This window comes from Cydia pomonella, chromosome 17 (genome assembly GCF_033807575.1).
Source record: "Cydia pomonella isolate Wapato2018A chromosome 17, ilCydPomo1, whole genome shotgun sequence".
Taxonomy (NCBI): Eukaryota; Metazoa; Arthropoda; class Insecta; order Lepidoptera; family Tortricidae; genus Cydia; species Cydia pomonella.
The window spans coordinates 16,538,393-16,564,884 of NC_084719.1; the positions used below are offsets into that span (position 1 = coordinate 16,538,393).

At 44.5% G+C, this 26,492-nt stretch overlaps 1 protein-coding gene across 5 annotated transcripts in view; it reads right to left on the minus strand.

Annotated features, from left to right (window-relative positions):
- Positions 1-26,492, minus strand: part of LOC133526847 (DENN domain-containing protein Crag) — a 55,370-nt gene that overhangs the window by 9,637 nt on the left and 19,241 nt on the right. Inside the window, exons 6-26 of one of the 5 annotated variants that reach the window (XM_061863660.1) lie at positions 22,987-23,146; positions 21,801-21,992; positions 21,382-21,483; positions 21,030-21,202; positions 18,778-18,869; positions 17,698-17,819; positions 16,857-16,968; positions 15,143-15,231; positions 14,635-14,799; positions 12,659-12,878; positions 10,058-12,014; positions 9,587-9,773; positions 8,696-8,862; positions 7,445-7,560; positions 7,230-7,340; positions 6,585-6,716; positions 5,423-5,526; positions 4,443-4,557; positions 3,718-3,829; positions 2,777-2,962; positions 1,148-1,234 (exon numbers count right to left, since the gene is read on the minus strand). In XM_061863660.1, the coding sequence (XP_061719644.1) occupies positions 1,148-1,234; positions 2,777-2,962; positions 3,718-3,829; positions 4,443-4,557; positions 5,423-5,526; positions 6,585-6,716; positions 7,230-7,340; positions 7,445-7,560; positions 8,696-8,862; positions 9,587-9,773; positions 10,058-12,014; positions 12,659-12,878; positions 14,635-14,799; positions 15,143-15,231; positions 16,857-16,968; positions 17,698-17,819; positions 18,778-18,869; positions 21,030-21,202; positions 21,382-21,483; positions 21,801-21,992; positions 22,987-23,146 (4,701 nt within the window). Of the gene's footprint in view, positions 1-1,147; positions 1,235-2,776; positions 2,963-3,717; positions 3,830-4,442; positions 4,558-5,422; positions 5,527-6,584; positions 6,717-7,229; positions 7,341-7,444; positions 7,561-8,695; positions 8,863-9,586; positions 9,774-10,057; positions 12,015-12,658; positions 12,879-14,634; positions 14,800-15,142; positions 15,232-16,856; positions 16,969-17,697; positions 17,963-18,777; positions 18,870-21,029; positions 21,203-21,381; positions 21,484-21,800; positions 21,993-22,986; positions 23,147-26,492 lie in introns of those variants that run through there. The other 4 variants (XM_061863659.1, XM_061863656.1, XM_061863658.1 and 1 more) reach the window with 4 other exon arrangements.

Genomic DNA, 26,492 nt, shown 5'->3' on the forward strand with positions numbered 1-26,492 from the left:
TCATCACACGAATAAATGCCCTTACCAGGATTTGAACCCGGGACCATCAGCTTCGTAGGCAGGGTCACTACCCACTAGGCCAAACCGGTCGTCAAACATGTGTTTGAAATTGCATATAGTGATTATATAGGATGTTGCTCATTTCGTCGAAGTTAAAATTTTCCATCTCAGCCTCTTAATGTAGTCTCTGCCATTATAAAACCAATGTGGTGTGCAACACCCTTATACATAGACGGTTTGAAGTTATTGGAAATATGCTTTATATTTTGTTGTAACAAATTCACATCTAAACACAGTAAACAAACATGCTTGCAAAATAGTGTTACAACAATAAAACAAAAAATTAAATCATTGATTAAAACACAATTAGTGTCTAATTGCCATATTATACACGCTGTAACACGAGGATCTCGAAAGATTTTAACCAAGCACTTCTGAGACCAAAAGAAGGAAAAAATGTTATATGAGATTAAGTAAATTTAGCCAGAATTTTTTTATTTTATTTTTCCATTAAAAGTAAATGTTATGGTAAAACTGGCACTGAAAATGCTTTTTTACATTTTTTGGTAAAACCTAGTTTTTACAATGGTTACTAGTCACTTTTGACATCTATCAATAAGGATATTAGGACTACGCCCCATAATGGCATTCATCACCATCAAAAAGGTGTTTTCCACTAAGTTACAATAAGATGTCTTTTTAGTTAGTCGCTCTGAAACTCTGAAACTAGGCGAAATCCAGAAAAGTTTATATGAAATTTTAGTGTGTATATGTTATGTGTGTCTTTCGGTTTCCTCATGTTACACCGTGTATAGCTGAGAAAACTATGAACATTCTAAATAATGGCCATTTATGGGTTATGTGCCTAGTTCTTAGTATCAAAAAATAAAACTGTCAGTTTTTGGTTCAACATCTTTATAAATAGATTTAGTAATGCTAAATGGACTGTTGTCTACATTTAGATTTTTGAGTTAAATATACTGAGGGATATTTGTTTTTACCCCTTCGTCCACTAAAATCTATTTGGTAGGATTCAACGTGTGGTTTCATCTGTAAGTGCGTACCGTACGCGGCCTAAGAACTAGTCATTTCACTTTTTTCTCAAGGTCTGTAATATTAGATAAAACATCAAAAACAACATTCTCACCCGAAGCTGATCTTGAGCGTGTTTCCAAGACTGGCGAGGCTGGAAGACACAGTGCCGGCAGGAACGGTCTCGCTCCTGTGTAGTTTCCTGCCGAACAGGAAACTATCGAGGTTATCGTGCTCGGGGGGAGGACAGCACTAGCGCTACTGATGGGCGATGCGACAATGGTTCCCCGTTTAGTACTAACATCTGACCAAGGCTTCCAATACATATACTATGTATCTGTAGGTATTTAAATAAAAGTAAACAAACAATTTGTAAATTTTCGGGTACTTATAATATAACTATGGAAGGTAAAGGCAAGGAACAGAAACTCCTTAGGCAGAATTGTTGTGAAAGTGTCCAGCTGTCAGCTAGAAATAATAGTTCCAAATCTCTCCAGAGTAGCGCTAGAGTAGCTAAGAAGCTAGGCGTTATTGACGTAGTGAAGTGCGCTGTCAATGATTAGATTTTTTCTCAAGTATTCTAGGTATTGTAGCGCCACCTATTTATGGTTTTTTGTCGGACACTTTTTGGTATATGGAGATTTTGTTCCTTGCCTCTACCTTCCATAAACATAACATTTATTGGTTAACCAACCAAATACAAAATGTTTATCCTACCTGAGTTTATCCTACATTATATGATCATGTAATGTTTTCGTTTGAGGGTAGATTTGTTTACTATTATTTAAATACCTAAATATACAGAGTATAGAGCCTGGATCGTAACAGAATCTTCTGTGTTCGATTAGACTTATAGGTTCCTTAGGCGGGTCTAAAAGTGGTATAAGTCGAAATATTTAGAGTTCTCAAGAAGGCAACAGCTGCTAAGAGTGCTAAGCGCTAAGCTATGTAAACATTATCGCTTCGTGAAATGCTAGTGATGAGACTTGTACTAAACGGGCAATTGTGCTTAATCAGATTAATAATGACAATGAAAATCCCAATAACCGTTAGTCATTGATGAAATTTATGGCTCTTATTGTGTATCGTGTCATTCGTCAGTCTCGCATTGACGTGTTGTTAGAACGTGGCGGCTAGATGGACCGACAATAAAAGTTAGAACATTATAGCTTATCTGCATAGGCTACAGTTATACCATAAACATGAGTCTGATAGTTATTTAAAATAGTTTTTTATTTATATAAATACAAATAAAAGTCTGTCTCGTTTTGACTGTAGGAGTGAGTAAAAAATGGTTTCCTGAGTTTGACAGGTAAAGCAGTTGGCGCTTCTCAGGCAGTGGCGGATTTGCAATGTTGGCCGCCCTAGGTCCCAGGCCCTGTAGTAACTCCTAGCCGCCCCTGTCTCAGCATCAATCATATAGAATGTCGCCACTAATGTCTTGCCGCCCTAGGCCCGGGCCTACTGGGCCTTAGTTATGTTCTCAGGTCATATTTTGTGGTAACTGAATTATCAATCGCTAACGTTTGACAACTAGAGCCATCGCACAATGTACAGACAGAACCGTGCGTCGTCATTTAGTTCAACTATCAAATTCTAAACATGACTTTTTTTACACTACACTACACACTACTTCCACCATTAATAACACTTTTTTTATATTTCACACATACACAAATTTTACATTTCCACGAAAGTAAATACCCAGGTGCTCAGGCGTCAAGCGTAAAAGGAAGCTGTGTACCCGTGGTCGTTCGGCGCGTCGTCCTGGAAGGAGTTGGTCCGGCGGTGGAACAGCTTGGGGCTGACGGAGTACTCGCGGCGCGGCGGGGCGGGGTCGCGGCGCGGCGGCGGGGGCGGGGACTCCGGCGCGGGGCCGCGCAGCGCGCCCAGCGGGTCGTCGGCCAGCACCGGCGTGCGGGGGGACAGTCTGCCATGTACGTGACGATTAACCTTGACTCCTACGGATGTCAATTCACGCGCCGCACAGACGTAATAAAGTAAAATTCTAAATTTGTACTGGACCCCGAGAAACTTCAACTTCTCAAAAACATCACTAGATAGCACGAAAATGTCGTTATGATACATTTTCGTGCTATCTAGTGATGTTTTTGAGAGAGTGTACCATATAACTTTTCAATGGGTGTAAATTTGCTAGCCAATAAATCACCTTAAAGTTATAAATTTAGAATTGAATTGATTCTCTTTGCTAACCCAATATAGCAGGGGTGGCCAACAGGTCGATCGCGACTATTAGTCCAGTCGATCGTGGCAAGGCAAAAAATATAAATACGTAGACCAGTTTTATGTAATTCGTAGATCGCACAGGGTTTCGTTCCTTCATTCCAGATCCAGTCTATAGATCCAAAATGGATCTAGTGAGAAAATAGCGTTACTAAAACCCACTTGCACCATCCCACTAACCCGGAGTTAACCGGTTAAACCTGGAGTGACCATTGTTACCGGTACACCCCGATTAGTGATTGGTGCAAGTGGCCCTAAGAATCTGTTAAAAATATAATACACATGCTAAAAATGTTTATAACGTTTTATTGCAAGTTTGCTAGTACTACAGCAGCCAGATTAATCAACTAAATCAGTTCAAAACAAAGGTAGACTACTAACATAATGAATAGCGTCATTGAATAATAACTCTTTATGAATTAACTTATCTTTGGTACTTACTTTAGTGGAGACCCTTCGGGTTCCTCAGACGGCTCGGCCGCCGCGTCTTCTTTTTCAGGCTCCTCGGGAAAACTCAGTGTTCGTGAACACCGAGACTTTACATTCGATGTACCTTTAAATTAAAATGAATACTACTTTTTCACATTATTTTCTCGCACTGAGGATTTAAGGTCGTTGGACTGTTCATAAACAGAACTTAACGACTCACGCTAATATCCCTGAACTCTTCCTTGAAGGAGACACAATATACATTAGTTAGGTTGCTTATCAGTTTTTCCAGTAAAAACAGCCCAGGCCCAGGGCCTATTCTGGCAGCCGCGTACAAACACATACAGGTCAGTTAATATTAATAATTGCGCTCATCTGCTAATTGAATTGTGTTTATTAAGTTATAGTTTCATGATTTAAAAAAAATGTTTGGGTTTAAGGTTTAAAAGTTAGACGGGTTATTCCCGAAAATGGTCTCTTTATCACACCACATGACACAAAAACTACGCAAGCCCATGTACAAGTAAACGCAAACATGATTTCCCAGAAGAGGCGTCACATATCCCCAAACATTTTAACACAAGTTATAATTTTAGAAATTTGCACGCTGGAGTCGCATGCTTTACTTACTTACTTTTCATATTATTTACATTCACGGGCTTACACCAGAATTATGACAATTTACAATACTAAGAAGACTATTATTCTAGATGTCGATAGTAACTACAAAGACTTACTGCTAGAGAACGATAGCCTTTGCAAGTTCTGTACAATTTGAGCGTCCCCGGCGAAGCTCTCAGACCTCGTCAATATCCGCAGGTCCGACGGACTATCCGGGCTCACGTGTATTGTCTGAAATAAACAATAAGTATAGTCAACCAAAAAAGTAGTTTACCACTTTTCGACTCTATTTGTCAAGTAATAGAGTCGAAAAGTGGTAAACCACTTTCTTGGCTGACTGTACATAAAGTACCCACTATTTTGTATGTGTTATATTCCTCCAAAATCTCAGACAAAGCCTAAACGTGACAACGTGTATAATGCCAGATAGGTCACCGATAGTATTTTTTGCGGCAAGTCGGACGTCACAAAAAATCTTTTACTTATTTCTAACTAACTTCTACCTCCGAATGTTTAATGCAAATGATAAAGAAGAACACAAGCTTTTATTGTAAATTCACTGAATGCCCCTTAATAAAATAGTTTAGGAGAAATCTGCGCTCAAAGCCGACTTACATTTTTTTTCAAGACACCAAACCGAAAAACCTTGGAGTAATATTGGACTAATAGCTAATACCAGCTCTAAAACAAGAAGAATAAGTTGCGATCGTTGACCAAATCTGGTCTTTTCAATTAAAAATTACCTTTTTTTTTTTTAAATATTCATAACACATGACTGAGCGGTTACTACAGTGTGGCAAGAGGGGCGGGGTGAAATGGCGTCACACATTGTATTGCTAGTGATGTAAAATAACTATGATGATTTTAAATGCTATGATTTACTATCATACGATCTTACCCTCCATCCGATCTTACCCGGGTATTCCTTATAATCCCACTTTTCCATGAAACGAAGTAAATTACCCACAAAATTGGGGTGACATAAAACTCTGCCTCAGTCGGTGGTTATGTTAATACATGTCATGTCAAAAACTAAAATCTTAACTAGTGAATCATGTCTATGCCGGTTAAGTCATGGCTTGATCATGTTAATTACCTGTCTTTTCTCAGTTATCGTAACATTACTCATTGTATCTTCATTTCCTAATGAATTACTTCTCGGCCGCGCCGCTTCGCACAAATCTGGATTTGAAGGTAAACCTAGAAAATATACAATACTGAATGAGTTCTCTACAACCAAAAAAAAGCAACTTTTTCAAAAAAATTATATACTTAATTGTTAGAGTACACAATTTACAAATACATATTGCTATTCACCATAACGCATTGACGTAACATTATCCTCCTTGCTCACGGCCCTAATTCAGTTCAATGAAATTAAAACCGACCAGTCTGGCCTAGTGGATAGTGACCGATGAAGCCGATGGTCCCGGGTTCGAATCCATCACACAAAATAAAAGTAGTCTGTTTTTAGGGTTCCGTAGCCAAATGGCAAAAAAGGGAACCCTTATGGATTCGTCATGTTTGTCTGTCCGTCCGTGTCACAGCCACTTTTTTCCGAAACTATAAGAACTATACTAATGAAACTTGGTAAGTAGATGTATTCTGTGAACCGCATTAATATTTTCACACAAAAATAGAAAGAAAAAACAATCCATTTTCGGGGTTCCCCATACTTAGAACTGAAACTCCATTTTTTTTTTTTCATCAAACCCATACGTGTGCGTGTGGATAGGTCTTCAAAAATGATATTGAGGTTTCTAATATCATTTTTTTCTAAACTGAATAGTTTGCGCGGGAGTCACTTCCAAAGTGGTAAAATGTGTCCCCCCCCCCTGTAACTTCAAAAATAACAGAATGATAAAACTAAAAAAATATATATGATGTACATTACCATGCAAACTTCCACCGAAAATAGTTTTAAACGAGATCTAGTAAGCATTTTTTTTTAATACGTCATAAATGGTACGGAACCCTTCATGGGCGAGTCCGACTCGCACTTGGCCGCTTTTTTTATAAAACCTATGAAAGTGTGTTAATTAAAGCCTAAACTAACTACCCTTTGCTAAAAATACACGCTGAATAACGCTCATATCCAGAGACGAAACTGGTCCTACGTTTTTATGAACCAGCGGTCCCTTTTCCTCTTAAAATTAAAACAAAGAGTTACCATATCAAAGAAGCAGTGGACGGGACAAAGCTCGTAGAACCGATGGTCGCTGGAGCAAAAACCAACATAGTACTTAGAGATGAATCACCTGATATGAGTATTCCGGCGGCGGTGGACAGCGCGTGCCTGTGCGGGCGGGCGGGCTGCGGCTGCACGATGGTGCCGCGCCGCACCAGCGCCTCGAAGGCTGAAGACGCAGCTTCCTTTTCACGCGCATTCGCTGTCGACATACAAGTACATTAGTATTCAATTTATTACCAAAATATTTGAAAGAAATAGTGCGTTTAAACGGTCTACCTAGTTGGAGTAAAAAAGTAAGTCTGTCACGGAGTGACCTGACTTTAACCTACGTTATTTTATCATGTAATGTTTTCGTCTACCCTCAACTGGTTTAAGGAGCCATTTGAGGGTCGATTTTGTTTACTTTTATTCAAATACCTAAAGATACAGAGTATAGCTAGCTCCCATTTCGTAATTGTGAGCCTGACAATGACGATTTGCTGTACATTGCTTGTCCAGCAATTAATACTACTATCCTTAAATACAGCAAAATCAGTATCAGGTGTAAATTGCGTTGTGAAATAGGGGCCAGTATGCCCACCTAACGGCCGCGGAACGAACGCTCCGAGGGTGTACGTCCTAAACTAACGCCGAGCGCCATATGACGGCCGGCGTCTGTATCGACACACGAAAACCATACATGTGCAATCACTGTAAGCTACGTTACGTGTACCTTCGTCGAGACTAGTCCGGCTGTGTGCGGGTTCACACGCGGCTAAGGCGAGCCCGCTCAAGTCGCCGTCCATGCCCGCCGCGGATACCACTCGCGGCAGCGTGCCTACACCTGAAAACAGTATGGTGGTAAGGCCAGTCCACACATTTTAAACTTCGAATGACAGTATAATTTTGTTATGTTTTTTTTTATCGATAGAAGCGTAAGTAACTTACTTCCAGCCGAGAGTCCCGAGCCGGCGGCGCGACTGGCCCGCTGCGCGCCTGCTTTTCGGAACAGAGCCGCGCCCATCACCGCTATGCGAAGCTTGTTCCACAGCAGTTGAGAACCACTGTCATGTAATAAAAACTTGCATTAAATTACAGACTACTTGCGAACTGGTTAGTCCCCACGTCTTGCATAAATATAGATACAAACTGGCAAAATAATGCTTGATAGTTGCTACTATGATTTACGTACAGTATCGGTCAATAATATATCACCTTTGTGTGTTTTTGTATGAACGTGCATAGAGTAAACAATATAGGTTAGTTTGTAGATTGCATATTTTACTAGTCATTTTATATAAATACATATATAATGAATATAGCAATGAAATACTGTGAATTACAATATATTAAATACACCTCTATGAAAACCCCATTACATGAGACCAATTTTTCTCATCGCTCGTACAAAGGAATACTACTAGACTACCTAAAGTGGTGAAGTGGAAGTCACTCGCAAACAAAAGTACCGTAAAAACATGGAGTCATTGCCAGGTTGACATGACTGGCATGGCTTGCTGAAAAGGATCTGAACTATGAACACCGCACCCTGGACCCTAACGCCGCGGCCACGACATCGCGCGGCGGCGGCAGCGGCGAGCATAGGTTGGAGCGAGACACAGCGATCCGACCTTTCGTTCCCACTTATGGTCGCCGCTCGCCGCTGCCGCCGCCGCGCGAAGTCGTGGCCGGGCCGTAATGGTAGAGGGCAACAGAAGTTTGTTTGTGTCAAAAGGGTTAAACTATGGAAGGAACAAAATCTAACGGTTAATGGTTTAGCAACACCTACTTTTTCGATTAACTTCTCTATTTCCGCTACCCAAAGGTTGTCTGGAAGAGATCGCTTTTTAGCGATAAGATCGCCTGTTGTCTGCCTCTAAATTTAATAAATTGTTTATTTTTCTTGTATATTTTTACTGAGGTGTGCCAATAAAGAGTATTATTTCTATCTATCTATCTATATATACCAAAAAGTGTCCGACAAAAAACCATAAATAGGTGGCGCTACAATACCTAGAATACTTGAGAAAATAATCTAATCATAGACAGCGCAATTCACTCCGTCAATAACGCCTAGGTTCTCAGCTACTCTAGCGCTACTCTGGAGAGATTTGGAACTATTGGACACTTGCAACAATTCTGCCTAAGGAGTTTCTGTTCCTTGCCTCTACCTTCCGTAGGTTAAACGAATGTCGATACCTGGGCATGTCGTGCGGCCACGGCGCCTCGAGCACGCAGCGGTTGTAGTAGCCGTAGGTGAGCGCGTTGGGCTGCAGCCCGGCGCGCTTCATGAGGAACAGAAGGCGCACCGCCAGCACCGGCAGGGAGTGGATGCCGCACAGCTGCATCATCACGCGGTAGCATACCTGGCGACAAAATGTAAAGGCATAAACAATAAATCGGCCAAGAGCATATCGGGCCATGCTCAGAGTAGGGTTCCGTAGTTACTCTTCCGTCAAAATAAGCTAAACTCGAGCTTAAAGTATAGTAGATTATTAGCCAAGGGATGAACTGTGGATAATACGTCTTTTTACTATGAAGGGGAAACTTTTTGCGATAACTCAAAAACAGCTGATCATGTCCGCTATAGTTTTCATTTAATGTCTTTCTTAAGCTCTACTTCTACGATTTTTTTCATATTTTTCTGACATATGGTTCAAAAGTTAGAGGGGGGGGGGCACATTTTTTTTCTTTCAGAGCGATTATATCCGAATATATTCACTTTATCAAAAAAAGTTTGTTGAAGACCCCTATTAGTTTTAAAAGACCTTTCAAACGATATCCCACACTGTAGGGTTGAAGCAAAAAAAAAATTCACCCCCACTTTACGTGTAGGGGAGGTACACAAAAAAATAAAAGTTTTATATTTTATTCTACGACTTTGTCGGCTTTATTGATTAATATATCCATGCTAAATTTCAGCTTACTAGCACTAACGACCACGGAGCACAGCCTCGGACAGACAGACAGACCGACAGACGGACATAGCGAAATTATAAGGGTTCCTAGTTGACTACGGAACCCTAAAAAGGGTAAGTATATTGTGTATTAACGGTAATCAAGAATTTACGAAGAACCATTTGTCCTTACCTCGTCACAAGGAACTCGCAGCTTTGTGGCCTTCTCCAGCAATTCGTAAGCCGCAGTAAGAGTGGCTTGCTCTTTGCCTCGGAGCAGCATCATTCGGCTCGGCAGCGACAGGAAATAAAGCGAATAGCACGCGCCGAGTAGACACTTCGCCCACGCTTCGGGCGACAAGCTGGCTTTGCGCGCCAATCTGGGGAATATGGATAAGGTTACCTTACAAGTTAACATTATGTCTTTTTGTTTTGTTATCAAACTGTAGTCATATTAACTTTAACTAAGTATACAATGCCAACATTAATTATGGTTAGTGGTATGTCAATTAGTTTGCAAGTCTCAAATTAGGAATGATCAGAGTACTATTCCTGTAGGAAAAAGAAAACGTGGCATGCATTCAGGAGGGAGAAAATGATTCATAATGTCACAACGTGAACTATGTGCTTAGTCTCTATTGTTGTAGAGTACACAGGGGCTGACCTCTGCGCCGCGGCGATCTCCTGCTTGGTGCGGCGCGCCATGGGCGAGGCGTCGCCGAGCGACTCGGCCGACGCGAGCGCCGAGCGCGTCGCCGCCGACAGCGTCTGCAGGTGGCTCACTCCTACACTACAGTACACAGGGGCTGACCTCTGCGCCGCGGCGATCTCCTGCTTGGTGCGGCGCGCCATGGGCGAGGCGTCGCCGAGCGACTCGGCCGACGCGAGCGCCGAGCGCGTCGCCGCCGACAGCGTCTGCAGGTGGCTCACTCCTACACTACAGTACACAGGGGCTGACCTCTGCGCCGCGGCGATCTCCTGCTTGGTGCGGCGCGCCATGGGCGAGGCGTCGCCGAGCGACTCGGCCGACGCGAGCGCCGAGCGCGTCGCCGCCGACAGCGTCTGCAGGTGGCTCACTCCTACACTACAGTACACAGGGGCTGACCTCTGCGCCGCGGCGATCTCCTGCTTGGTGCGGCGCGCCATGGGCGAGGCGTCGCCGAGCGACTCGGCCGACGCGAGCGCCGAGCGCGTCGCCGCCGACAGCGTCTGCAGGTGGCTCACTCCTACACTACAGTACACAGGGGCTGACCTCTGCGCCGCGGCGATCTCCTGCTTGGTGCGGCGCGCCATGGGCGAGGCGTCGCCGAGCGACTCGGCCGACGCGAGCGCCGAGCGCGTCGCCGCCGACAGCGTCTGCAGGTGGCTCACTCCTACACTACAGTACACAGGGGCTGACCTCTGCGCCGCGGCGATCTCCTGCTTGGTGCGGCGCGCCATGGGCGAGGCGTCGCCGAGCGACTCGGCCGACGCGAGCGCCGAGCGCGTCGCCGCCGACAGCGTCTGCAGGTGGCTCACTCCTACACTACAGTACACAGGGGCTGACCTCTGCGCCGCGGCGATCTCCTGCTTGGTGCGGCGCGCCATGGGCGAGGCGTCGCCGAGCGACTCGGCCGACGCGAGCGCCGAGCGCGTCGCCGCCGACAGCGTCTGCAGGTGGCTCACTCCTACACTACAGTACACAGGGGCTGACCTCTGCGCCGCGGCGATCTCCTGCTTGGTGCGGCGCGCCATGGGCGAGGCGTCGCCGAGCGACTCGGCCGACGCGAGCGCCGAGCGCGTCGCCGCCGACAGCGTCTGCAGGTGGCTCACTCCTACACTACAGTACACAGGGGCTGACCTCTGCGCCGCGGCGATCTCCTGCTTGGTGCGGCGCGCCATGGGCGAGGCGTCGCCGAGCGACTCGGCCGACGCGAGCGCCGAGCGCGTCGCCGCCGACAGCGTCTGCAGGTGGCTCACTCCTACACTACAGTACACAGGGGCTGACCTCTGCGCCGCGGCGATCTCCTGCTTGGTGCGGCGCGCCATGGGCGAGGCGTCGCCGAGCGACTCGGCCGACGCGAGCGCCGAGCGCGTCGCCGCCGACAGCGTCTGCAGGTGGCTCACTCCTACACTACAGTACACAGGGGCTGACCTCTGCGCCGCGGCGATCTCCTGCTTGGTGCGGCGCGCCATGGGCGAGGCGTCGCCGAGCGACTCGGCCGACGCGAGCGCCGAGCGCGTCGCCGCCGACAGCGTCTGCAGGTGGCTCACTCCTACACTACAGTACACAGGGGCTGACCTCTGCGCCGCGGCGATCTCCTGCTTGGTGCGGCGCGCCATGGGCGAGGCGTCGCCGAGCGACTCGGCCGACGCGAGCGCCGAGCGCGTCGCCGCCGACAGCGTCTGCAGGTGGCTCACTCCTACACTACAGTACACAGGGGCTGACCTCTGCGCCGCGGCGATCTCCTGCTTGGTGCGGCGCGCCATGGGCGAGGCGTCGCCGAGCGACTCGGCCGACGCGAGCGCCGAGCGCGTCGCCGCCGACAGCGTCTGCAGCCCGCCGTGCCGAGCTCGACCCGTCACACATTTTGCTAGCAGCACCGGGTCCAACTCGAATTTGGAGTAAGTGTAGGTTTCGCCTGAGAACAAGTCACATATTATAAGAATTTGGGTCCCATTCGATTTCTTACTCATAAACATTTATGACTTGTAGTCAAATTTTAGCAGCTGCAAAAAAACCGCTGTGCCTGCCCAACATACGAAAATAGGGGGCAGTACAAACACAGTCAGTCCGGACGCGTTGCTCGCGTCGGCGACCAGAAGCTGGCAGCAGTCGCCGCACGCGGCCCTTTATATACACTCGCCGAAGAACGGCAGCCCTTGCTGCACGTCGCACACAAACAGCCGCGTACTGACTGAGCGAGCGGCTTTGCGAGGAAATCACACGAAGCAAATCCTCGGTTAATCAGGATGTGCCTAACGAGTGTGACTAAGCAACTATTGTCGCGCTCGTAATAATATTAGCGTGTGATTCTGATTGCTGATCTTGGCAATGTTATACGCGATTATCGTGACCTATAGACGCTTACAACTCTTGCTAACACATAGCACAGCTCTTTTCACTACGTCTCAGTCAATCACATTGCACAAACTCGAATATTTCTTCTAAATACCACCGAGTTTTACAGTCGCCGCACGCAACACGTTCTATGAACTCGTCGAACAACAGCATCCCTTATTCCACGTTCTTCAATGAAACGCGTGTACATTTGTAAATAGTTACCGTCTTCTAACGGGTTCGGCGGCAGCACGAACACGGTCCGCTCGGACGCGTTGCTGGTGTCGGTGCCCAGCAGCGAGCCGCTGTCGCCGCACGCGACGCGTTCGATGCACTCGTCGAAGAACGGCAGCCCTTGGTCCACGTCGCATACGAACGAACGTTCTTCGATGAAACGCGTGAACATCTGTGTTCGCATCATTAGTGTGAAGAAGCGTTGTTGAGTCTGGAATGTAAAAAAAATGGATCATTGATATAACGTGGGTGTAATTTTTTTTTTTACTGTTTATAAAAAAAATGAATGAATGAATAGAAGAAATTGATTGATTTCCTCACTACAGGCACAACATAATGTACAAGATTTAGTCATACTACACAAATTTCATTCCCCTGGCCATACCTATATTCACAAATTCCTAGGAGATGCCGCTTTATGAGCACCGCATTTTTGGTAACTGTGTAACCCGTGCCAAGTTCCATCTACAACCATAACTGCTGAACGGAATCTTCTCGAAATTTGCGAATAGGTATAGCCAGGGGAATAAGATTGCTGTAGAATGACCCATTTACGAGCCAGCATTCTTAATGGAATTTGTAAGAATACATCAAAAAATCATACATTATAAGAGGACCAGGCGAGTTTACATTCTTGAATTAGGCATATTGAACCAAGTTCTACTTGTACAAACTACAATGACGCACTGATAGCGCGTTTTAAAATACCCGCAAAACCATCTAGTATAGAGTTCTAGAACTAAATTGATACTGTGCCAAAGAAATCAGTCTTTGGCTTTGAGTTACTAAGTACAGTTAATCTCGTTTTTGTAACTATCCGAGGGTCCGCGGTCCCAACGTGGTGGTGATAATGGGCGCCTTCGTGATGAATATGAGGTACCTCCGCGCGGTACTCCTGCCGCCATTACGTTGTCATCTCTGTAGTATACTTGATTATAGCCACAACATACTCCAAAAAGTGTCATCAGGATAAGAGGTTAGGTTTACTTTGTCTCGTGACCGTATGAAGGCGTCCATACGAAACAAGGCATGAGGGTCTGTGGTCCCAGCAGTGGGTACCTTCGTATTGGATATTATGACTTATACGAACACCAGCAAAGACCTGGACGCTGGACGACGTATTAGAAAGACTTGCTTAAAGCAAGCCCTCCTACTACCGTTATACCTCGTATAACCGCGCCTTCGAGACGAAATTTCGCTTTGCGAGTCATAACAGAACTTTTCATTTTCCGGAGAATAACAGTCGCTATCGTCGGAGAATGTATAGAGAATGATAATGACGCCTAAAATTCACCTAAATGAGTGAGAGGTTTGATTTAAGTACCTTGTCCCAAGACCGTATGAAGACGTGCATATGAAACAAGGCATGAAGGTCCATGGTCCCAACAGTGGGCGCCTTCGTGATGGGTATGAGATATGCGCTGTAACCTTGCAGCGTCACCGCCATTGAAAAAGTCGACTAACACGAACACGTTTAGAAGACGGCATATCGGAAAGACTCGCCCTAAGCCCTCCTACACCTAAAGTTACTACAATAGCTACAATTCCACTGCGCCTCGTATAAACGCGCCTTCGAGACAAATGTCGCTTTGCGAGTCATACCAGAGCTTTTCAGTATCCGAAGAATAACAATGATCATGGCGCCGTAAAGGCACCTATATGAGAGAGGTTAGATTTATTTGTCCCGTGACCGTATGAAGGCGCCCATATAAAACAAGACATGAAGGTCCGTGGGTGTCACCGCCATGGAAAAAAGTGGACCAACACGAACACGTCTAGAAGACTTGGATGCTAGAAGGCATATGAGAAAGACTTACCCAAAGCCCTCCTACACGTACCTACAACTCTACTGCGCCTCGTATAACCGCGCCATCAAGACGAAATTTCGCTTTGCGAGTCATACCAGAGCTTTTCATTATCCGGCGAACATAAATTTACGAATCTGAAATCTGAGAGGTTAGATTTACCTTGTCTCGTGACCGTATGAAGGCATCCATATGGAATAGGGCATGAGGGTCCGTGGTCCCAACAGTGGGCGCCTTCGTGATGGGTATGAGGTACGCGCGATACCCCTGCAGCGTCACCGCCATAAAACGGAGGAACGCCTCTTGGATCTCCAGTTCTAGGGCGTACTGAAAATTAAACGAGTTTTAGTGGAAATAAACAGTGGGACAGATTGGCTGATGATGCATTTGAACCGCAAGTATAAAATTAAGCTAACAATAAAACAATATTGAATGAATGATTCAATGTGAATTATTGATTGATTGTGACTTAAGCGCACGATATTAAGCTAAAAATAAATAAAAATAAACCTTGAAGAAACTTTTTGGTCCCTCTTACAACCATCAAAATTACAAAGTATATAATGGTCGCTAAGTATTTTAAGATGTTCAGATAACTTGACAGTAGCTGCTAAAGTAACAATTTGTAGAACATGGTAACCATTAAATATGCATAAAACCTTCTAAATACCTCCTTCTTTCTTCTTTGGAAGTCTCTGTCTAAACTCGTTGTGGGTTCACCGTTGTATTTACTGTTTCCGGAGTGGTGGACAGGTGACGCTAGAAAGTGAAAATAAACATATATTTTTCAACGTCCACTATGACAAATGTGGCATTATCTATGAAAAGGGACCTTATTGACCATGGCGCTTACGCCGCACTGCGTCGCGCAGCGTTGTATTTGTATCGGAGCATCGTTTATAACGGCGGAAGCGCCATGGACAATAAGGTCCCTTTTCATAGATAACGTCACAAATGTTACGAGAAACTTATTAGTTTCGAAGCAACGTTGAGGACAGTCACATATTAAACTCTAACCCCCTTATTCATAAACGTCTACTAAAGTCAACAAGCCGCTAATAATCGTTTGTCCCTTTCCATCATACCAATACGTCGGAAAGGGACAAACGATTAGCGGCTTGTCAACTTTAGTAGACGTTTATGAATAAGGGGGTAAGTAAATTGGCGCTTAAGAGCGAAGAATAGTTTTGAATCTAACGAAATAACGGTAATTTACCTATGAAATTCCATTTCGGGAGAAAACTGTTTCCGCTAACTCTTAAAAAATCACTTTAATATTCATGTCGATCTCTTCAGCACAATATATTCTATGTTTATAGGTTTCGCTTTTTTTGGAAAAGAAAATTGTTTTGAAAATTTTGAAAAAAAAAGAAATCCTATAAACCTAGTTTTACATTGTGTCAATAACATTTAAAAAAATCATGGAGAATGGAAAATATTTAGAAGTGGAAAAACATTTTCTCTTTTTGTGGGGAAGATCATGTGGTATACTTCTTAAGATTAATATTGTCTATCTTCGTCTTAAGATTAATATTGTCTCTCTTCGTCTTAAGATTAATATTGTCTATCTTCGTCTTAAGATTAATATTGTCTATCTTCGTCTTAAGATTAATATTGTCTATCTTCGTCTTAAGATTAATATTGTCTATCTTCGTCTTAAGATTAATATTGTCTCTCTTCGTCTTAAGATTAATATTGTCTCTCTTCGTCTTAAGATTAATATTGTCTATCTTCGTCTTAAGATTAATATTGTCTCTCTTCGTCTTAAGATTAATATTGTCTCTCTTCGTCTTAATATTAATATTGTCTATCTTCGTCTTAAGATTAATATTGTCTATCTTCGTCTTAAGATTAATATTGTCTCTCTTCGTCTTAAGATGAATATTGTCTCTCTTCGTCTTAAGATTAATATTGTCTCTCTTCGTCTTAAGATTAATGTTGTCTATCTTCGTCTTAAGATTAATATTGTCTATCTTCGTCTTAAGATTAATATTGTCTCTCTTCGTCTTAAGATTAATATTGTCTCTCTTCGTCTTAAGATTAATATTGTCTATCTTGTATCGACTATATCGGTGTAGTAGTAAAATACATCGTAGTCGCATATTTGACAACTGTACGGCGTTAAGAATTTTCTATTATTAACATTTTTCTAGTATATCAAATCTAATTCAGCTCTCAATAATACAATTACCATAGTTTGCACGGCTTACGCATCTTATATAGTGTAATTATATGTACAGTTAGCAAAACAATTGGCTTAGCACCACTGCATACAAATACATATGTATGCAGAGGTGCTAAAAGTTTTACTGACGGTACATGACGAATGGCGGTGAAATGGTTAAAACTGTTAAAAATGGGAATGAATGAAAATCCTATCTTACCCAACATACCCGGTCGTATATTGCTGTATAATACTTCTAACGTTTGCCGTAAAGCTTTCGCTTGTCGTCTGGGTAAAAGTTTGATTGATATGTGGCGCTGCGAATCACATATCTAAAAAAAAGGAAATAATACGTAAAAAAATCTGAATACGAAGTACATGACAGTAACCCATTATAATCCACAAATTTGATTTTTGACCGCCAAAGACGTCATATGACGCGCGCGGCGACAGCCCAATATCAACCTTCATGCATACCGACAAGGTTCACGATATGCGCGTATGATAGGCGTGGTGTTCAAAAGGTTAAAAGCGGTTTAGAGCTAAATCATTTATTACACGAAGAAACAAAACATTACTCCCAGGTAATTAATTGTATCGTATTCAAGCAAAAGGTACTACATCGTCGCTTGCCATAAGGACGCTCTGACAGGTTATTCGTATAAAGATGCAGCAAAATTCGCCCTTATGGTAAGCGACCTTTTGCTTGAAAACGTCACAGTTGTTAATACCTATAGGATTACTACACTCGAAAGGTACTTTAGTACATCCTATACAAAGGGACCCAATTTATAACTCTCGAGTGTATGATGTGTTATGCTGAATTTCCTTAACACATTCACTCCCAGACAAAAAACGGCGCACTACCCCAGAAACCGGTGGTCTATAGCTGCGTACAAAACAACCCGCCCAGCGGGTTGTCCGACATCTGAACAAAGTTCACGAGCGCCCACCAGGTGGGTTCCCGGCAGTGAATGTGTTAAAATATCAGATGTTATAAACGAAAAGGGGATACTACCTGGACAAGTAACGGTGGGAATTATTATGAGACAAGTACTCACTGTAATATTATTAGTATCTAAATCGACACACGTCACGTCGGGCGGAGGTTCGTAGAGATCAAAAAATCTCGAGTCAACGCCGATCAAATATGGCAACGGCGCGTGTAATACTTCTGCTAAACCTGTAAGTAACCACATTGAAGTCAATATCAGAGCAATTATAAAAATATTACTTTGCTAATCCGCGAAGATAACGTGCTAGTCAATCAGTGCCAACCCGTTATACTTACTTGCGTATTTTTACATACAATTAATGTTCCGACCGCAAAAATAAATACGCAAATAAAAGTACAAAACTCGACACGTGTTTCACCTCTCTACGAGGCATCCACAGGAGGTGTTGACTGTCTGACGTTCGACAACCGAAACTGATACTGTTCACGTTATCTTTTCGCGGATCAAAGCAATATTTTTGTTTTAATTAGTATGGATTTCGCAAAGTAACGCTTGATTCTATTCATTATTAAATATCAGAGCGTTTTAATACATACTAATTCTTTGGACTAATTCATGACATAGTATATCGACATTCTGATGATAGTTTTCGTTGTCTGGTAGGGGTCCCTGACTTCTATAAACGACCAGAAATATTGCTAAAAAGTGTAGAGAATTCCTCAATAATGCATCCAAAGATGTTGCATCACATCAACTCATATAACCCTAGCATCTTATTATGGTTATATCAGTACCAATTTACGGTACGGTCTAATTCTTTGGGGAAACTTTTTGATAAAATATTTAATCAAATTTTAATTAAACAGGATAACCGAATTAGAAAGTATCGTGAGGCATATTAACATTAAACTAATTTTACGGTTTGTTTGTCGCTACAAGTGTTAGGTGACTCAAACTCAAACACACCAGTATGCCCGCCTACTGCGACAGCGCACGGGCCTCGCAGCGCGCGCAGCGTGCGACGCGGCGCGCAGCAGTACGCGAAGCACGGCCGTCGTGAACGCTGCTCGCACTTTTAGTGCTTGAGAAAGGAGACCTAGGCTCTCCGAAACATGTTACGCGAGTATGTGAGTGTAAACCGTTAAATTAGTTTAAACAGAATAAATAATATAGATAGAAACTTGCCTAAAGGACAGAGTGGTATGTAAGGGCACTGCCATTTGAACGGAAACAGTAGACTTGAGACGGCTTCTGAGACTGCAGTTAAGGTGTCTGGCCTGTAAAGATAAGATAGCATATAGGTACACTTAGGGTTGAGTAGGATTAGGGTGATCCCAGATGACAAATCCCATATATATTTCTATTATATGCCCTTAATTAAAAGGTGGTATTCCACCTGTCCAATTTATTTGTTGCCCAACCCCGCGCCGCTCCGCACCAGGGGCTGGTCGTACTACCTGAGCGAGTGGATCAGAATCTTCTGCTCGGTGATGGCGAGCGCCAGCAGCAGCCGGCAGTTGTCGGGCCCCAGGTTGAGCAGTAGCTGCCTGAACCCCGCGCCGCTCCGCACCAGCGGCTGGTCGTACCACCTGAGCGAGTGGATCAGAATCTTCTGCTCGGTGATGGCGAGCGCCAGCAGCAGCTGGCAGTTGTCGGGCCCCAGGTTGAGCAGTAGCTGCCTGAACCCCGCGCCGCTCCGCACCAGCGGCTGGTCGTACTACCTGAGCGAGTGGATCAGAATCTTCTGCTCGGTGATGGCGAGCGCCAGCAGCAGCTGGCAGTTGTCGGGCCCCAGGTTGAGCAGTAGCTGCCTGAACCCCGCGCCGCTCCGCACCAGCGGCTGGTCGTACTACCTGAGCGAGTGGATCAGAATCTTCTGCTCGGTGATGGCGAGCGCCAGCAGCAGCTGGCAGTTGTCGGGCCCCAGGTTGAGCAGTAGCTGCCTGAACCCCGCGCCGCTCCGCACCAGCGGCTGGTCGTACTACCTGAGCGAGTGGATCAGAATCTTCTGCTCGGTGATGGCGAGCGCCAGCAGCAGCTGGCAGTTGTCGGGCCCCAGGTTGAGCAGTAGCTGCCTGAACCCCGCGCCGCTCCGCACCAGCGGCTGGTCGTACTACCTGAGCGAGTGGATCAGAATCTTCTGCTCGGTGATGGCGAGCGCCAGCAGCAGCTGGCAGTTGTCGGGCCCCAGGTTGAGCAGTAGCTGCCTGAACCCCGCGCCGCTCCGCACCAGCGGCTGGTCGTACCACCTGAGCGAGTGGATCAGAATCTTCTGCTCGGTGATGGCGAGCGCCAGCAGCAGCTGGCAGTTGTCGGGCCCCAGGTTGAGCAGTAGCTGCCTGAACCCCGCGCCGCTCCGCACCAGCGGCTGGTCGTACTACCTGAGCGAGTGGATCAGAATCTTCTGCTCGGTGATGGCGAGCGCCAGCAGCAGCTGGCAGTTGTCGGGCCCCAGGTTGAGCAGTAGCTGCCTGAACCCCGCGCCGCTCCGCACCAGCGGCTGGTCGTACTACCTGAGCGAGTGGATCAGAATCTTCTGCTCGGTGATGGCGAGCGCCAGCAGCAGCTGGCAGTTGTCGGGCCCCAGGTTGAGCAGTAGCTGCCTGAACCCCGCGCCGCTCCGCACCAGCGGCTGGTCGTACTACCTGAGCGAGTGGATCAGAATCTTCTGCTCGGTGATGGCGAGCGCCAGCAGCAGCTGGCAGTTGTCGGGGCCCAGGTTGAGCAGTAGCTGCCTGAACCCCGCGCCGCTCCGCACCAGCGGCTGGTCGTACCACCTGAGCGAGTGGATCAGAATCTTCTGCTCGGTGATGGCGAGCGCCAGCAGCAGCTGGCAGTTGTCGGGCCCCAGGTTGAGCAGTAGCTGCCTGAACCCCGCGCCGCTCCGCACCAGCGGCTGGTCGTACTACCTGAGCGAGTGGATCAGAATCTTCTGCTCGGTGATGGCGAGCGCCAGCAGCAGCTGGCAGTTGTCGGGCCCCAGGTTGAGCAGTAGCTGCCTGAACCCCGCGCCGCTCCGCACCAGCGGCTGGTCGTACTACCTGAGCGAGTGGATCAGAATCTTCTGCTCGGTGATGGCGAGCGCCAGCAGCAGCTGGCAGTTGTCGGGCCCCAGGTTGAGCAGTAGCTGCCTGAACCCCGCGCCGCTCCGCACCAGCGGCTGGTCGTACTACCTGAGCGAGTGGATCAGAATCTTCTGCTCGGTGATGGCGAGCGCCAGCAGCAGCTGGCAGTTGTCGGGCCCCAGGTTGAGCAGTAGCTGCCTGAACCCCGCGCCGCTCCGCACCAGCGGCTGGTCGTACTACCTGAGCGAGTGGATCAGAATCTTCTGCTCGGTGATGGCGAGCGCCAGCAGCAGCTGGCAGTTGTCGGGCCCCAGGTTGAGCAGTAGCTGCCTGAACCCCGCGCCGCTCCGCACCAGCGGCTGGTCGTACTACCTGAGCGAGTGGATCAGAATCTTCTGCTCGGTGATGGCGAGCGCCAGCAGCAGCTGGCAGTTGTCGGGCCCCAGGTTGAGCAGTAGCTGCCTGAACCCCGCGCCGCTCCGCACCAGCGGCTGGTCGTCGCGCCGCGTCACTATCACGCGGTCACTCGCGTTCGTCGGTGATAACTGAAAACAGAGGATGATGAAAAGATGTCACTAGATGATCAAAAGTCTCCTAAATCTAAGAGTCGTTCAGATCTGCCAAATTCACGTTTTATAGCGCTTAACATACTAAGGAATCTATGTAAGTATTTAGCAATCCTTTTGAAAGAGATACAATATAAAGATCAATTGAATGCACCCACCTGCAGCAATATCCTGGGTTCGGGGAAGGGCACTTCTTCTAACAAATGTGTTATGTATCTCTCGATGGGTATAGTTAGCGGCTGTTTACTCCACGACATTTCCTGGAAAATTACATTTCAAATGTTTTTATCGTTAAAATATTAGTACAGTCAGTCTTCAATATCGACACACAACATTTATACATGGACTCTACATATAATCGTTGTTACCTCTATTTGTAACCCTGTGTTCTTTATTTGTTTTGTAAGCTGAGTGAGGTATGCAATAAAGTGATGGAAGAATCGACTTACATAATATATAATAAAATAAATTGAATAAAATTTCTACAGGTATAATTCTAATTCCGACCACAAACAATATCCAAAATTAATGTAATCAGTGTCGTCAGCCGAGGAGCTCCGTTTGTACAATCACTTACAAGTATATACAACAACCACCGCTCGAACGTATCGCTGAACGGCCACCGGGACAGCAGGCAAATGGACTTGCTGACGTGGACGGAGTGCGTGGTGTGTGAGATCCCGTTCCGCCAGCCTAGGAGCTCCATTTGGCTCTCCGTCAGTTGACTGTGGGGGTAGGTCTCGTAGAACGTCACCGCCGAACCGTACACCTGGAAATAATTAAAAAACAGATAAAGAACTGTTCTTAGATCGGTTTCTAGGAAGAGGTGGTCATACCAAGGACTGGAGCCAGTACTAGAATATAAGTCATACTCGTAAGCTCAAAGGACAGTCCTAGACGAAAGAACATGATACTTGACATGCATGTAGCTTATGTACTCGTAGGTAAGAAACAAATAAATAAAGTGGAAACAACTTTAGAAACTAACTTCAACCGTTAAGATAGTATGTGTGTAGGTAACAAGACTTAGGGCCGATTGCACCAAACCATTTGTCAACGTTAAAGCATTCGCTAAATTTTATTGTATGGGAACTTTCATAGTACTCTGTTGAGTGACGTTGATCAGTCTGTCTAGTGTGGTTGGTGCAACTGGCCCTTAAACGCGTATAATTAAGTTTTAAAATTACCTCTACGATTAAATTTTTGTAAATAATGTGTAAAAATCGTTAAAAGTTTGAATCAACGCTTGAAGCTGTTGGATCTCCAAATAAATAAAAATAAAATAAATAAATAATACTGCCAATGAATAAAAAATATATCATTAAATTCCTACAACTATTGTAGTATTTGTTTTTGATGTATTTCGTTAGGAATTGTGGTGTCCTCCTATACCTTGTCTTTGGTCATTGTCAGCACAGAGATAGATAAGAAATATAAGAATGGCTTTGCACATGGGTGGCAGAATAAGGACGAGGGAAGGCTGCGACGTTTGGATACCTGTAGAACGTGTAGCTATGGCCAAAAGAACAAAAAAATGTTGTCAAGTATACCTTGTCAGTGGCGTCGGCGACTGTGAGCACAATGGTGGAGAAGACCGGGTTAGATGTCGCGGCGTTGGTCGGCCACAGGTCCAAAGTGGCGCTCATGGGCAGAAAGAATAATGGCACGGACGTGGGGAAGGCTAGGCTGCGACGCTCGGTCATTGGATACCTGTTGATTGGGTAACTATAGCACAAATAACAGACAAGGGTTGCCGAGTGTACCTTGTCAGTGGCATCGGCGACTGTAAGCACAAATGTGGAGAAGACAGGCTTAGGTGTCGCGGCGTTGGTCGGCCAGAGCTCCAAAGTGGCGCCCATTGGCAGGCAGAATAATGGCACGGACGTGGGGAAAGCTAGGCTGTGACGCTCGGTCATTGGATACCTGTTGATTGGGTAACTATAGCACAAATAGCAGACATGGGTTGCTGAGTGTACCTTGTCAGTAGCATCGGCGACTGTAAGCACAAATGTGGAGAAGACAGGCTTAGGTGTCGCGGCGTTGGTCGGCCAGAGCTCCAAAGTGGCGCCCATTGGCAGGCAGAATAATGGCACGGACGTAGGGAAGGCTAGGCTGCGACGTTCAGTCATTGGATACCTGTAATGTGTAACATCGTTCTAGACCAGGAGTCTCCAAACTTTACTATCTCAATTATAAAAAATTCAAACCAGTAAGGTCTCAAATGTTTTATCAACAAAATTATGGCACATAATTCATTTTTCGTTAAAATAAATATTTGATCATTAAGATTTAATGTTTTACTGATGTGACCACTTGTTGTTTATATCTTACACCTCGCGCCACTTCCGCAAATAAGACGAAACGAATGGCACATCATACATCAAAATCCTTGAAGTACCATATCCATACTGAGCGTGCTAAAAATATGTGCACTGTCAGAATAAAATTGCTTATTCTATTCGCTTTAGCGGCAATCAGGTAAATAAATACTAGAGTAATACAGTTCTTCTTCTTCTTCCTCGCGTTGTCCCGGCGTTTTTGCCACGGCTCATGGGAGCCTGGGGTCCGCTTGACAACTAATCTCAAAATTTGATTCAATACACTCCTTTAGCATGTTATCCAGTTTCAAACCTTATGAATTATGAATGAAAACGTTTCAAAACATGTATGTACAGTCGCCATCAGATCTATCGGAGCGGCCAAGGTGCTCACAAGTATCTATCCAATCGCCTCTATTGTCAAGGCGATAGAGTGCGTATTTAGATATTTTTGATCACCTCGGCCGCTCCGATATACGGCCGCGACTGTACAGTCGCCTTCAGATATATCGGAGCGGCCGAGGTGCTCAAAAATACCTGAACACGCACTCTAACGCCTTGACAACAGAGGTGTGCTCAGATATTTTTGAGCTACTACTTATACTTTGTTCCGTTTTCAAACAAAAGGGTAGCTTATTTTTTGTCGCATATCTATAACGCATTGTTGTCATAAAGAATCAATTCGAAATCGCCTTTATCGGCACCCGCAAACGTCACCTATTGAAAACGTCACATATTATTCCATGTGATTATGTAGTCATTTCTACATGCAAATTAAAGAAACCTCATTGAAAGTACTTATAATACCCAAAGGAATCAATGGTGCACCAAACAATATTACAACCGGTATTGTTATAATTATGTTGGTTTCGCAACAATACCATGATTCACCTTTCCTAATTACCGCAGTACAGTTCGTTTATATATGTCGGAAACGTCAATTAGTATGGCAGCGAAACGGTGAAAGTATCAATTAACGCTCATTTTAGCTTCAGGACTAACTAAAGGTAGCTTCATTTAATGCATTTCGAAACTGGCCGATACTACAAAGGAAAAAAAAACGTTCACGAATCAGATGTAAACGAATAGACGGGAGGAGAATTTATTACGAAAACAATGTTTGACGAACAAATGGAAAATTGAAATAAGTTTTTTTTTCATTAGTAAGAACTCGGCAGAAGGTAAGGGTATTTTTTGCAGTACATATGATGCTATTTTACCGCACTATTGCGATAATTAGCACATTCCGTGACTATGTCGAAAATTTAAGGGGTCATATGTACAGTCAAGTGTAAAAATATGTGTGTACACATCTTACTCAAAAATATGTCCCATAGCATCTTATTCCAGTGTAATAAGAGCGTAGTACCATATTTATGAGACGATTCTTTCGATACATATTTTTGCACTTGACTGTACGGTAAAACATTCTACATATGTGCGAATGGGTAATTCTCAACTCGTGTCGATTTTTAACACTCCCTTCGGTCGTGTTTTAATTTATCGCCACTCGTTTCGAATTTCCTATTTTTGCACTTGTATCGTAATGTACCATTTTATTTACTTTATGCGATATGACAATGAAATTATTTAAGAGGAATTCCTAGTTGCGATTTTTCCATACAAACGCTCTCGACTGATTCCTCCCTGGATTTTTAACCTAGAGCAGTGATTTTTTCAAATAAGATCAATATCATCAATATCTGTGCCGCTATGTTTTGCTTTTTTTGGATTATTTTATTTTGAAGAAAGATACAGCGCCTCGAAAATCGCAAAAACGGCTAAATTGAATTGGCTGTAAAAAAAGGCACAGTATACAAATATGACAAAAAATATCCAAAAAATCAAAACATAGCGGCATAGATTATTTCTTCCTCTTGCAATTTCCAAAATTTCATAATGATTAGTTGCGTTTTTGGAGGAGGAAACAGTCGAGAGCGAAACCTCGATTTTTGAGTTTTTTGCGAGTGAATTTCGGTCCGAGCTGCAGTTGTCCTTATCGCACGAATTGGAGGCGGAGACAGTTTCTAAATATACGTACACAGAAGGAACAGTGATGGGCATTACATCCTTATTAGGGATTGCAGAACCGGTACTGTTTTAAAGAACCGGGATTTCCCGGTACTTTCGGAACTGGTCTAATTATTTCATTATTTTAAATAAAACGACAGCATTTTGCGATTTGACCACCTTTCGTATTATAATTTAATAAACACATTTTCTTTTATTACGTAGTAGGCAATTTTTTTTAGAAATATAGTATTTTACATTGCTCACACTTGTGCGTCACAAGTAAAAGATAACTACTTTGATGTTTGCTACTAGATAGCATATTTAATGAAATTACATTGACGAGGGGATTTATATATAAGTATCGCAGTCGTATTGTATAATCCGCCGTATTACATTACGGCTAGCCGATATCAAAATAAGGGCCATTTTGAAATGCGGCGGTTCAACGATTAAGGTATGTTGGGTAAATACCGGATGCGGGTGAAGAACGTAGGACATTCATTTCCCCCTAATTTGGCTTTATTTTTTAATGTTGGCAACATTGTGTAAGACGCCATTTTATTGCGCCTCGACTGTCAGTATCCCCGCGTCGCTCAGGGAGTCGGGCTTGTGCTATGTGCAATCACAGAGAGCAAGGTAAATTTCGCGAATTCTTCCTTCTATCCGATCTTCGCTCTGTAATTTATTTTGCGTATTGTGATGAAACTGTGTTTGTTTTTGTAATTGTGTTAACAGACCTAGCACTGCTGTAGACCGAGAGACCAGAAACAATCAGATCTTTACCTATTTAAAAAACAGCAGTGATTATCAAACTTTAAATTTTCTTCAATTTACCTACTGACCTTAATTATCACATTTATTGTTTTCTTGATCACACTTTCGTACCATTATTTTTATCCAGTACCACTACCAGCGCGACGGTTACTGACAATGTAATT